The sequence below is a fragment of the Macrosteles quadrilineatus genome, unplaced genomic scaffold (assembly GCF_028750875.1).
Source record: "Macrosteles quadrilineatus isolate MER2022 unplaced genomic scaffold, UCM_ALF_1.0 Scaffold_4__1_contigs__length_99947679, whole genome shotgun sequence".
Taxonomy (NCBI): Eukaryota; Metazoa; Arthropoda; class Insecta; order Hemiptera; family Cicadellidae; genus Macrosteles; species Macrosteles quadrilineatus.
In genome coordinates this window covers 96,580,519-96,594,922 of record NW_026542597.1, presented here as the reverse complement: position 1 = coordinate 96,594,922, position 14,404 = coordinate 96,580,519, and the positions used below count along the sequence as shown (strand labels likewise).

The window sequence follows — 14,404 nt, the reverse complement described above, 5'->3', positions numbered from 1 at the left end:
ATTTTGTATAGAGCTTCTTAAACGATTTACCTCACGTATTTTAAATTTATTTTTGAATAATTTTACAGAATGAGTAAAGTTTCTTTGTATACATTACTGTAGATGCTTGTTTGTAAAGAATTTCTTGTTTAATTGATATATTCACTATACATATTGTGTCTGGTATATGACTGCTAAAAAGTACGTACTCCTGTATTGTTATATATACAAAAAAAAGTCAGTGGTAAAATCATACTACTACTTACTTTATTATTAAAGCTAATTCAAATAAATAAACTTAGAAGCTCTTAAGACAGCTACAATTTGATAAAACTTCAATTTAAGCTATACAAAATTAAGAGAATTTACAAATGATTACACCTTATGGGCAAGAGAAATGTAAAATTTGAGTAACCACTTTGAATGATTTAGGATATTCAATTATAGACACACTTAATTTAAACCTTAGATACACTTTATTTATTCAAATTATGCAACTCTAGGGGAAACTAAAGGGAGTATTTCATTTGGTCCAAAATCGTTTGGTCCACAAGTTGTAAAACAGTTCGTTTGGTCCAAAATCGTTTGGTCCACAAGTTTTAAAACAGTTCGTTTGGTCCAAAATCGTTTTATGATCAAGTTGGGGAGTATTTCATTTGGTCCAAAATCGTTTGGTCCACAAGTTGTAAAACAGTTCGTTTGGTCCAAAATCGTTTGGTCCACAAGTTTTAAAACAGTTCGTTTGGTCCAAAATCGTTTGGTCCACAAGTTTTAAAACAGTTCGTTTGTTCCAAAATCGTTTGGTCCAAAAGTACAGGCAAAACCAGAATTACAATTGTGTATTGTGGAGTAAACTTATGAAATAGACTGTACGTTTCACTGTGGACCATTCGATCGGGTCGTTTTATTCAACACTCTATTACGAGTTCGTTTGGTCCAAAAGTATGAACTATTGCGTCCCTCACATAGAAGGCGTTCAAATAATCGCCGTCACGTCGTCAACCCAACCGCCTGCCTTCCGAGGCCTATTATTTGTTGTTTTGTGATATGTTTCTAAATAATATATATGTTTGCATTTCTAAACACGTACATATACATATATTTATTTATATATAATGTGTTTGTGTAATGTTTACTTTTTATCCCCAGTCAATCTTAAAACAACGCGTTTTAATTCCCTAGATTTGTGGATAAATATTGACTTTGCTTTGAGTTTGCATTTAATGTCAAACAGATGGTTTATTTTTTAATCTTACTAATATTATAAATCTAAAAGTTTGTGAGTTTGTGTGTGTGTTTGTGTGTGTGTGTGTGTTGCTCAATCACGCATAAACTACTGGACGGATTGGGCTTAAATTTGGCATGATAATAGCTCACATTCCCGATTAATATTAAAGCATGTTATTATCCCAAAAATCCTTTCGGGCTCCGCCCCAGTGGCTCTACTGGCGCAGATGCTACTGCAAACCATCTGTCAAGATATAGGTACTACTGTAATTTAAGGTTTCTGTGTTTGGATGTTATTAGACACGATAAGAACACAATGAGCTTCTTCTGCAGATGAACAATCTGTTGGTTACGAGAAATATAAGCCGAATTAATAAATGCCACAATTCAAGCGCATTAAATTGACTTTGGTCTGAGAAACTGTTTATAGTATGGAGTTTGGGCCTTTTTGATGTCACCATCTGGGTAAGTAACTTTGAGAGATCAATAATTTTTGTTGCTGAGTAGCGCCAGTAAACATGCGCATCACTTCTTTAGTTGAATAACATTCACTGACTCCATTGTGTATTCTTTCACTAAGCTGAATGAATGCATCAAAGTAAACTCTCTAAAAGTATGTAATAAACTGGAATTTAGGATTAATAACTTTCTATAACTTATCATGCATTTATTCATAAAATTATGAAAAATGTTATCCAGTTACTGAAAACCACTATTATTAAAAAAAAATATGGGCAACGTGCCTGAATGTTTGTCTCAGACAATTACGCATATCACAAAGAGTAGACCTATAATTGATGTACCTTAATGATATGTCTATGATAAATAAAAGTAGCCTATTTAACATTCATTTTCATAGACTGTAAAAGCCTTCTGCACTTTTATTATTCTGTATCGTATTACATAGCCTAATGGGAAATTGTCCAATGATTAAATGCACATGTATAACAATAATCTCGTGATGATCTGTCAGTATTGAATAATAAGACAAAATATCGGCAAAAGTAGTCAAAAAGGCAGACACCAACCAGTACAATAGATATAACATAATGCAATAAGAAATGATTGAAAGAGTTACTGTAATATTAAGATTATATAACTGTTCGTAATGGAACGTTATATTGCTAAACATGACATTATACAGAAGAACATCAATTTTAAAGTAAGAAAATAAGATCCTTATATATAATTCTGCAAGACAAAATTTTTACCAGGAAATTGTGGACGTCCAGAAAATATGAGTAGGCTAATTAATGTAATTTTCATGTTCTATTTTAACCTTTTGATTAAGAATTATAGACAACCATGATCAATAGTAAACACTCCATTGTAAATAGGTACCGGTACAACAATACAAATTAAGGTGTATGATAAACATTTAAAACACGTTGGTCCACTGAACACTCTGTATATTAGAAGGTCGCCAAATGTGATAAAAACTGTTAATTTATAAGATTTCCAACCGTATGATACACTATTGAGCTTTAAGTTTGTTTATGTACGCTTTAGTGGTTTGAATACAACAAAACATGGCGTCTTTAACGTTAAAAACATAGAAACTCAACATGTTTAAAGCAAAAATTGTATTAATATTATTATTGTATACGACGGCGGATATTTGAATGCCTTCAATGTGAGGGACGCAATAGTTTATACTTTGGACCAAACGATTTTGGACCAAACGAACTGTTTTACAACTGTTGGACCAAACGATTTTGGACCAAATGAACGGCAATATAAACGTACAGTATATTTCATAAGTTTACTCTACAATGCAACATTTTACTTCTAGTTTGGCCTGTACTTTTGGACCAAACGATTTTGGACCAAACGAACGTGTTTTTAACTGTTGGACCAAACGATTTTGGACCAAACGAACGAGTTTTTAACTGTTGGACCAAACGATTTTGGACCAAACGAACGGCAATATAAACTGTGGACCAAACGACTTTGGACCAAATGAAATTGGATAAAACGATTTTGGACCAAACGAACGCGTTTTTAACTGTTGGACCAAACGATTTTGGACCAAACGAACGGCAATATAAACTGTGGACCAAACGACTTTGGACCATTTGAAGATGATCCAAACTAAACCTTATCTATCGACATGGTACGGTTTTAAAATTTAAAGGGACAGCTATGCAATAGAAGAAATGTAAAATTTAAAGAAGAGTGTCAAATCAGTTCCACTGAGCTGTAAAACTACTTTTGAAAACGTTTAGAATATACTAGAACTAATTATAAACTGAAGAAAACACCTTTAGCACAACTGAATATACCTTTCAAAGTATCGTTTCTTTTACCCAATAAAATATGAAAATCTCTAGTTCCCTTCGGGTAAAAAAACTAATTAATGAGTTTTCATAGTCCTTGTGCTACAAATGAAAAACGCCCGTGGAGTTTTCCCTCTTGTAATATGCTCTTTGATGAGAGGTGCTAGAGGCGTTTTTCATTCTGTTTTACATTATCGATTTCCGCGATGCGCACACTTTGTGTGTGTGTGTGTGTGTGCTTTTGTGTTAGTGTGAGAGCTTGAAGCGATTTTCATTGTTACCTGAAGTACATTATGTGGAAACAAGTTCTCCCTTCATCTTTTAGTATTGTGCTTCCTTAAAGTAATCTTTGCTGCAGAAATCTGACTTTTGACGGTTTAAAAAGGTGAGTGCTTAGGGTGAAAATGAAGGCTAGAATGGGAATAGGTACTAGGTATGGGGTTGAACCCACTTAACCCCCAATAAATTGGTACATTGGTTGATTTAAACTCAGAATGAAATTAAAGTCGTCAGTGCCTTTAATAGTGACGTACTTAAACTACGACAGTTTTCTAATCAATACAAATCACAACTCATATCTTCTAGGAGAGGTTGTGTTTTCGTTTGTAATTCCTCATTGACACTGATTGTGATGCAACGACTCATTGTCCCAACCACTAACTCATTGTTTAATCAATTAAATTTGTCAACAGCTGATAATTTGACGTTCGAAGTATTACGATTTTATATATTTTCTCTTAACTCTTGACCCTCATTGGTGCAAACTTGTATCATAAAGTAACAAAACAATACTGTAAAATGGATCTTTTCACATTCTAAGAACTGAATTGAAATGGCTAGTTTAAAAACGACCGTAAAATCGTAAAATTGCCAAATTTAGGGTTTAATTATTACATGAAATAATATTGAGGTAGGAGCACAATTTCCGATCATAAACACTTGATTACATTGCAAGAGTAAAATACGAATAAACAACCATAGACTACGAGGATATTTAATCTATGAATCAGCTGTTGCATACTTCTTGTTCAAACATTGTTGATCAGCTGACAGAGTGTGCTATTGTCACCATTTTATTTGATCTTTACATTTCCAATACTGTGAAATAATATGCTATAGTTTTCCTTCTGCTTTAGGATTGGCTGTTTGTGATATTCTACACACACATGAATGTAAATTTTTTACTTTTATACGGTATTAATTTGTAGAATTAAGTGAGCAGCTTTATCACTATTTAAGACTAGCTATTTCTTTTGCTAATTATCAAAAATACAATAGACAATACAGTACTTCTCAAATTACCTTTAACTACCAACAGCCAATCAGCCAATGTTTTAACATTATTTATTGTAATACATTTAGAGCTCTGTCTTATGTCGATGTGTAAATATTTTTTTAAATTATTTAGAAATAACCTTCTCAATAACCACATTAGCTTGTGTTAAGTTTAATTTACTAAGTTTTGTGAGATAAAAAACAATTACCTATTTATGTATTTCTAGATTGGTGTTGCTCCACTATGCCTGGGCCTCCATCGACTGCTTATTCTTCTAACGGAGATACGAAAAACCCAGGTAACACAAATATGTTTTAAGAAAATATTTTACTGTTTTAGCCTAAACTCATAAGTATTTTCAACCTGTGAATTTTTCTCAATGGCAAGATTAATAATAGATCCATGGTAAATACAGTAAATGTTTAATTTTTTAATTATTGTTGGACAAAATGTTTTTTTTTCATTTGCTATGGCAATTCTTGCGAATGAAGGAATGTTAGAAAAATAAGTTTGTCACGTATAATTTCATTTAAACAAATGCATATGGTTTGCAAGAAACATTACCTAATTAATAACTGTTGTACAACCATACGCTAACTGTTTTCGAATACCCTTTGTGGATATTGTGCATAGTTAACATCGTATTAGTTAATTCCTACGCTAATATTAGCTGTTTCCATCATACGGCGTTGAAATTATGTGTTTTATTTGTCCAATTAATAGCATTATTGAAATGGAAAATACAGTATGTAATGTAATTATGAGAATTATGTTATGTAATTATCTTTGAAAGTCCACGTGGTTAAAGGCCTATTAACTTTGTATACTTTGTTAGCCAAAAATATTCAGTGAGGTTTTCCGTTCATTCAGAACGTTGACACAGTTTTTATTAGTCAACCAACTTAATTACGTGGCTTTTAATAAATATGTTTTACGCCTATAATTTTGTAGCTTTTATAACCTCAATTATAAAAATGTTGTGAAAATAAGTTTCTTAAACGGATTCATCTTTTGACCTAGAATATTTTTTATCTACGATAATCGTAGAACAATCAGCCAAAAGAATCTTAACATTTTGCCTGTGATTTTGTTGACTTTTGCAACGTTACTTAAACTTAAAAAAATTCTTGAACTCCTCCAATTTTCGCTTACTAAAGTTACCAACTCTACAATCAGGCCAAACATTCCACAATTGAACACAACTAAATTTTCATTTAAAGAAAGTTCTGTAAATAATAATGCTGTTGAATAAAATAGCCACATTGCAGTAGCATTGCAGCTAGACAAATTCCCATCAGAACAGCTTTACTAAACAAAGAGCAAACTTGTTCTCTTTGTACAATAATTCTCCGGGGGGAAAGTTATAATACAGACGTGGTCTTGGTGGGTTAATAATGCAATGCTGTGTTCGATCTACAACGTTCTGTAGCTTGATAGTGTAGAGATGTTAGCTTTCGTAACAACGAAATAAGATATTAATTGGATTAAATATTTTTTTAAATATAAGGATACAAAAATATAAGTGTGTTTGGAACAGTTTGATTTTAAGTTGCTTATGGTATACTGTAAAATATTTTTTCTTGAAAATGAGAATTTTTCACTATTTCCGTGGGTGATATGTATTCAGTTTAAAACAGGTTGAACGATCTATAAGTGTTAATTTGATTCAATGACGTAGTATATGTTTAAAGAAATATTATGTCGATAAAAAATAAATATTCAAAAATTGAACCCAATTGAAATAGTATTCTATTTCGCTATTTCGATGAATAGAGATGAATGTAGGATGAGTGGCGCGATCTTGTAGTCTTGTTACTGAATAAGGCTAGCATGTTCCTTAGACATAACTGTTAATAACCTATACAGATAGATAATAGATTTAAATCAGTTTGTTATTCCCTCAGAATATGAAAGAATTTACTCTCCCTACGAAGTTAGATACTTTATTCAAATTTAAATCACTGAAACATTAGAGAGTCTGAATGTCATCGAATATAGTTGTGATGAAATTAATTTTAAACTGAAACAAATATGTAATCATAAATAACACAATGATATTGTAATTACTTACTTACTCTTACTTCTGTGGCCATTGGAAACCTAGGTGGTTTTTGGCCTCGCCAACCATGTGCCTCCAAGCTCTTATATCCTCTGCCAGCTCCAAGTCTGCTCCCATTCCTCTCAAGTCCTTCGTCACCTCATCAACCCATCGCATTCTTGGTCTACCTAATGGTCTCCTTCCTTCTGGTATACCTCTGAGTACCATCTTTACCATCCCTCTCTCACTTCTACGGTTAATATGGCCCATCCATCTCAACCTCCTACTCTTAACTATTCCCACAATATCTGGTTCACCATATATTAACTTTTAACTCTCTATTTTTCCTTATTCCTATATTGTAATTAACTTTTCAAAAACGACAGTAGATGTTTACTTAAGCTAAAAATGTAGAGCTTATGTCATTGATTGCAGTGACTTAATGATAAAAGGAAACCGATTTCACCTTTTGGTATCGACCAGTTTTAGAAAGTATTAGTCTTAAATGCAGATTCAATAAATTACCAAGTCCTCGTATGTTTTCATAGGGTAGCACTACAGTACCGTAATGTTTTAAGTTGTGTAAGACACGCAATACGACTATAAACAGAAAGAATCTGCTTGTGTGTGTCTGTGTACAACCCAGCCAACACTATGGCTGACGCAGCGCTATAGTCAGCAATGCTGAGGCAGTGTCAGACTATAATTGTATTGACACAGACAACGAGTTAATGATGAAAACTGTCGTTTGGGTGTTGACTTTGAAGATTTATGTCGTGTGACATCCTTAGGCGTGAAAAGCTTATAACAGCTGCTCTACAAGTAACAGTGCTTTAGTTCTGCTTTATGAAAATTTTCTCAGGGTTTTAGGCAGATTTTACATTACAATTCAATTTAAAAAATTGTAAGTTGACAATTTAGCATGAATACAGAATGTCCGAAAAAATGTCCCTAGTTTTAAAATTTATTTATTGTACAATATACAAATTACAATGACTGATACATTAAATAAAAGGTAATAAAATAAAGGTTTTTCTAATTAACACTAGTCCACCTAGATAATATGCCAACTACTTATAACCCTGGAGATATACAAGCGTTTTTACAAATTTTTATCATTATTTCTTTATTCGTTTTATTATGATATATTACCAAAACTATGCTAAAGGTCAATCAGATGTACCAAAACTTATGGCCAACGTACGAAACTAAAACTTACAAGTGCACTCTACAGCAACAAAGGATTATTACTCATACATTTAAACTAATACTACCGTGAGGTATTTTTAAAACTAGGGAGTTCTTTTCGGACACCCGGTATAATACACATTGTGTATTTTTGTATTGGGTATTAATCAATATTTATTTTTTAACCTTAGGTTCCTTTATAGTACAGGTAAAATAGGGTTTTATAAACAACAAAATTTGTACATTCATGAAACTTCACCTGTGAGTTACTAATAATACGAGAAATGAAGATCCGATGAGTCCCCAAAATTTTGGGCGTCCTAAGGCCCTTTTTGGGGCCCTTTTTGATCCGAAGGGCCCCCTGTTCCTGAATAATTTTGTTTTTACGTTTCAGGTCGAGTGAGGTGTGGTTTTCGATGGTTTTAGTTAGTTTAAATTGATTGGGACTAGTTTTAAGCGTATTAAACCACTCCATACAGGGTGTTTCGAAATATTATTACTTTTTACGATATTTAAACATTTATTCATAAAGTAATAAAATTAGTTACCTCCATGCTCTATATAAAAGGGGATTATTGAAAATAATTGTAATTCTTTACTACTTAAGGGGAAAGGATCACAATGAGTAAGAGAAAATATTAAATACCCCCCGTCACAGCAAACCTGCAAACCTAGCGAATTTCCGTTTTACTTACTAGATTTTCAATTAAATCTAAAATAGCATTTCGTTTAACGATTACCTAGGTTTGCTGCTACAAGGAGGCTAATAAAGTGTGTTTATAGTAAAATATTAATAGCCTAGTATAAAACAAAAAATTTGACAAGTTTGATCAAGATCTATTAACAAACAAACAAAATCATTTTACACTATTCTACATAAGAACACATGGGAATTTTAAATTTACAAATTTAGTATTTTTATCCGTAACTAATAACCATACAAAAACACGTTATTGTACTAAATTATTTGTTTTTAAGCTATTTAAAATGTTCTAGAGAAAAATTGGGAAACTTTGTGTTTTGAGGGTGAAGTAAATCAGAAAAACCAATTTTCACCCCATAAACCTCGTTCCCATTGTTCAGGACAAAAATGCTTGTACCGACAATGCTGCTCTGATATCTTAGTGCTGTCCTGGTCGTCATAACCACGAAAGACAACCGTACTTGTATTGATTGAAAATAATTTTGAGGAAATTAAGATACAAGCTGCAAACGTCAGTATGTATGAAAGGTGTTTTTGCACCACATTGTTCGTGCTTTAAGATTGGTGTTGCCTGTTCTGCAATATACAAGGTTTGTAAATGGGAATCCTGCTTGAACACAACTTGGACAAAATCAGTAAAGATTGACAAGTTGCTAAGAATAATAAAATTTTTAATGAGTTGTCTGAGAATAATTATTGTGATGATGGATTTGTAAAGGGAGATACTACGGAAATTGTAGAAAAATAGCTTTAGTTTAAGTACTTCATTTTAATATGTAATGTAAGGTTTTATACAAATACAATTGTTTTAATTTTTAATAAATGTAAAAAAAACTTAAATAACTACCTAAGAAAAATACATATAAATTTGAAATTGGTCTTAATAGATTTGCATGAAAAACACATTGACACGACCTTAAAAGTTGAAATTTTTGCGTAGTAACCTATATTATTTTGTTATAGTGTAAAACTTAATCCATCCCCTTTTAGCGAACTTCCCATATAGGAAATAAGCTATTACCGAAGGTCTTATGGTAAAACATAGACCCGAAACCGATTTACGTTTTCATTTCGATGCCCCCAGAAGCCTAAAGCACCCTTAGAGGCTGCTGTTCAGAGGGTTGCTAGATAACTCAAAATATTATATATGTGTTTATATACATAATATATAATATATTATATCCATGTTACATACGTAAACATGATAACTCGAGTAATTCTGGTTCAATTTTAACGAAACCGGCATATACGGTCCTTGGAACAGGGTTTTATGGTATAAATTTGTAATCTTTGACCCTCAAAACACAAAGTTTCCCAATTTTTCTCTAGAGCATTTAAAGAGCTTAAAGAAAACAAATAATTTAGTATATTAACGTGTTTTGTAAGTGTATTAGTTACGAATAAATTTCAAAAATTGTAAATTTAAAATTCCATGACATTCTTAAGGAGAATAATGTAAAATGATTTTGTTTGTTTGTTTTTATATATATGTCTTAATAAAACTTTTCAAATTTATTTGTTTTATACTAGGCTATTCATATTTTACTATAAACACACTTTATTAGCCTCCTTGTAGCAGCAAACCTAAGTATTCATTAAACTCAATGCTATTTTAGTTAATTGAAATTGGGCAATGAAAATTCGCTTAGTCTGCAGGTTTGCTGTGACGGGGGTATTTAATATTTTCTCTTACTCCTTGTGAGCCTTTTCCATTACGTAGTAAAGAATTACAATTATTTTCAATAATCCCCTTTTATATAGAGCATGGAGGTAACTAATTTTATTACTTTATGAATAAATGCTTAAATATCGTAAAAAGTAATAATATTTCGAAACACCCTGTATGGAGTGGTTATTACGCTTAAAACTAGTCCCAATCGATTTAAAATAACTAAAACCATCGAAAACCACACCTCACTCGACCTTAAACGTAAAAACAAAATTATTCAGGAACAAGGGTCCTTCGGACCAAAAAGGGCCCCAAAAAGGGCCTTATGACGCCCAAAATTTTGGGGACTCATCGGATCTTCATTTCTCATATTATTAGTAACTCACGGGTGAAATTTCATGAATGTACAAATTTTGTCGTTTATATGGAGTGTTTTTGTATTATTTTACCTGTACTATTAGGCAAGTTGAAAAATCTTGCCAATCATCAAAGATTTTAAGGTATGTTTTAATCCCGGACGGTCTGGTGTTTTGGAGACCTTGTTAACCTGTCTAGAAAAAGGATAGGTTTTAGGAGGCGATAACTTTTTCTGCGATATAAAACTCGTTTCTAACAAAAAATATTTTTTTATCTACCTTTTATTGTTCAGTTTTCTAACACAGTATGATTAAGCAACTCCAATGCAACAATAGGAAGCAATATGATGGCGTTGACAGGTTCGTTTAACTTTATTAATTTAGATCAAATCTCTCAACGTTCTGCACACATGTTCTCGTTTAACTTTCAAAACTACCGTATCAGCCCGAACCCTTCAGCAGTGGAACAAATTGTAAAACTTGCGGGAAAGTTACACGCGTTGTAACATGGTGCTGGCAAAGTAATAAATTGTTGCATGTTAATCTTTAAATTTGCTTTTGCACTAGTATTTATAAAGGATAACCTTAGGGCCTGGCTGGATAAATAGTAAAAGGTAGGAGTTTCTGTCTGAGAGGCTCAGGTTCAAATCCTACCAATCACTAACGGTTTTCAGCGAAGTGTGTTCGAAGTCCACCTATAGCTGTTGTTCATTCTTACTAGAAAATCAAATGGGATTTCTTTCAAGTGTAAGGAAATTTTCTGTCTGACGATCCTTCCTAGTCCTTGCTATATTAATTCTCAATCATTTTACTTTGCCCAGTTTGTCCAATATTGTTTGAAATTCATTTTTGGTGATGGTGAGTTAATGTTGTTCAAAGGTTTATTGTGGACATTTTCCATCACAAAGGTAAAAAAAATCCAATATTTTTTAACGTCCACTAAAAAAACAACTAAACAGGTAAACAGAACCTTAAGAAACATTCATCCAGAATTTTGTACCACAAGAGCAAACTTATTTTTCCTAAATAACACAAACTTAACAAGTTTTCCAGATGAAATAGACAAAGCGGGTTTATGATGATGAGTTTGCAAATCGACACCCGCCATCTTTAATGCAAACAGCGGGATATTATAATGACAAGGGTAATGACACAACAGCAGATAAGGCCGCAAAACATTGTGATATTTACCCTTGTCTTATTACCTGGAAATAACAACGCTGAATAAATAGGCTGCGTTTACTGTGGGATTCGGCAGCGTTTAGTTATCATTGTTGCTTTTAATTTTGGAACGCCATTTGTGTAAGAGTTTTTTTTTATCACAGTGTATTAGAAAATAACCCATTTCCATACGGCTGATATCTACGAAAATCGTCAATTTCCATACACCAACAACAAATAGTGCTCAGCTGGCTTTTCCTGACATAAACTAACTTTACTTTCTCTACACAAACAATACTTTTGCCAATCAGCTGATATAGCTGCATTGTGTTTAGATTAGAAAAAAATAATAGATTACGTAATATGAGATATTTTTTTCAGTTTGATGAAGTAGTTTTTTCCATCTTGATAAAGAGAATGGTTCAATACTTGTCGCAAAAGAAAAATTTCGGGGCGAGATATTGTTTTACATGCGAGTCTAGTAGTGAAATATACTATCATAGATAAAAGGAGTATAGACACCTTTTATCTATGATACTATTAAAGGATTTGGTGTAAGGGCCTAGCACGGAGTAAGGAAAATGGAAGAGGTAGGGATTTATTTTGTAATTTTTCATATGAGTTAACTTTTAGGCTTCATTCAAACTTGAAAATGCACGTCTTGTCCATCAAACCATGATTGAAAATAATAAGTGCATTTTTAGTGTAAAATTTTTGTGGTTTCAATTAAAATTGGTCTTATGGTATCCAAAACCGTCAAACCATCACTTATGTATGGCAAGTAAAATTAGTAATTCAGTCAAATTAAACTCAATTCAATTTTGTTGGGCTTTAAGTAGTCAACAATGACTGGTATAGTTGGTATAGCGATAAATTGAATTTCTTCAAATCGATTCCACAACCCGATCTGAAGCCATGTTTTTCACCTCTGGGAGTTCATGAAGAATCGTGTGTACGCCTGGCGGAACTAATTGAATTGAGAATAAATTGAATTAGGCATTCGAACAATGATTCAAAATATACTTAGGGATGTTTGTATAAATCATACTAATCTATCACATTTTCCTTTTGAAGTATTTTGCTTACATTCAACACTTAAAAAAAGGAAAAAACTATTACAGTCACTCTTCCGATTGAGGTGTCATTTATAGATTTTGTGTATTGTACAAAAACAAAGCACAATAAAGTCACAAAAGCATGATAACACCGAAGTTAATGTTTATGTATGTTAACACCCTGTGTATTTATCAATGTAGATTTTTTTATTATCTGACAATTGAGCTATATTTTTCTTCCATCAATTCTATCAATGCATATCTATATATGCAACTAACATCTCCATTTCCGAAGAAAAATAATTTTAGTTTCAAATTTTACAAAACCTACTTATCATGCTAGTAGTATTTCACAACATATAATGGGCCTCTATACAAATAGATGGCATAAAAATTTACTATTTATATGTGCATATAATGTTTATGTTGTATATGCAGAAACTCTAACTGTAGAACAAGTAGATTTTTCCTTATACGTTTGAATGGATTTCACTGATAAGTATGCAGGAGTTCTGCGTTGGTGGTATGGAGGATTACAATAACAACAACAACAACAACTGTATTGAGTTTCTGTCAGAGTTCTGTTAAATATGGATGAGCTGTAGCTGTCAGCTGGCACTGTAAACATGTTGTCTGCTAGACCAGCTGATACTGTAGTAGCACCACAGCTGATAGTGGTTAGCTTGTAACAGCTGATACAGTATGGATTGTTGGTAATCAACTGAAAACAGCTGACATTAAGGTAACACCAAATCATACTCTATTGATAAAAGATTTTTGAAAATAATAATTACAAATATTATTACTTATTGAGGTGGGGACGCAACGGAACGTATTTTAAACCCAAATATAAATTAAATGTTAGATATTTGAGCTGCACTTACTAAGATCAGCTGTTTATTTAGGTAATATATTTTATAGAAGTACCAGTTATTTGGACAGCCAAATTAAGTTTCAAACCATGAAATGTTTATGATTTTATTCAAGACCAGACAAATAATATTTGCATTGTTACCAATGTAGCTCATCTACCCATCTACTATGATAAACTAGCCATAAAATGTAGCTGATTTCAGAAGGCAAAAAGTTACGGAAAGTAATCTTTTCACTACTATTTTACTCTGTGGTTGTATGTATTTTGTATATCTCTTCTGTCATTTACGTTTACCAATCTTTCCATCCAATTGCCATTAAATATTTGTATCTGAAGCATGGAATGCTCTTGTACTTACGTTGAATGGACACACTGATTTTAAATTACCCTCCAAAACTTAACCTTGAAAACTCTTATCAACAATACTTAATGATTTTGAATTTATTATAGCGGGTTTTAAATCATTAAAATCGCAAACTATAAAGACAGCAAACTGTAATTTAAGTAAATTTTAAAATCACGAACCACAAAGATCGTGTATTGATATAGTTTACTATTAGGATCGCAAACAGCAAAAATCGTTTACTGCAAAGATCGCTTAT

The 14,404-nt window shown here is 32.2% G+C and overlaps 1 protein-coding gene across 3 annotated transcripts in view; it reads left to right on the top strand.

The window, feature by feature from the left end:
- The window catches only part of LOC128992077 (aquaporin AQPAe.a-like), a 35,004-nt gene that overhangs the window by 7,736 nt on the left and 12,864 nt on the right, over positions 1–14,404 (top strand). For 2 of the 3 annotated variants that reach the window (XM_054415477.1, XM_054415476.1), the window contains exon 2: positions 4,985–5,056. In XM_054415477.1, coding sequence (XP_054271452.1) covers positions 5,002–5,056 — 55 coding nt within the window. In that variant the 5' untranslated portion in view covers positions 4,985–5,001. Of the gene's footprint in view, positions 1–4,641; positions 4,655–4,984; positions 5,057–14,404 lie in introns of those variants that run through there. The other variant, XM_054415478.1, reaches the window with a different exon arrangement.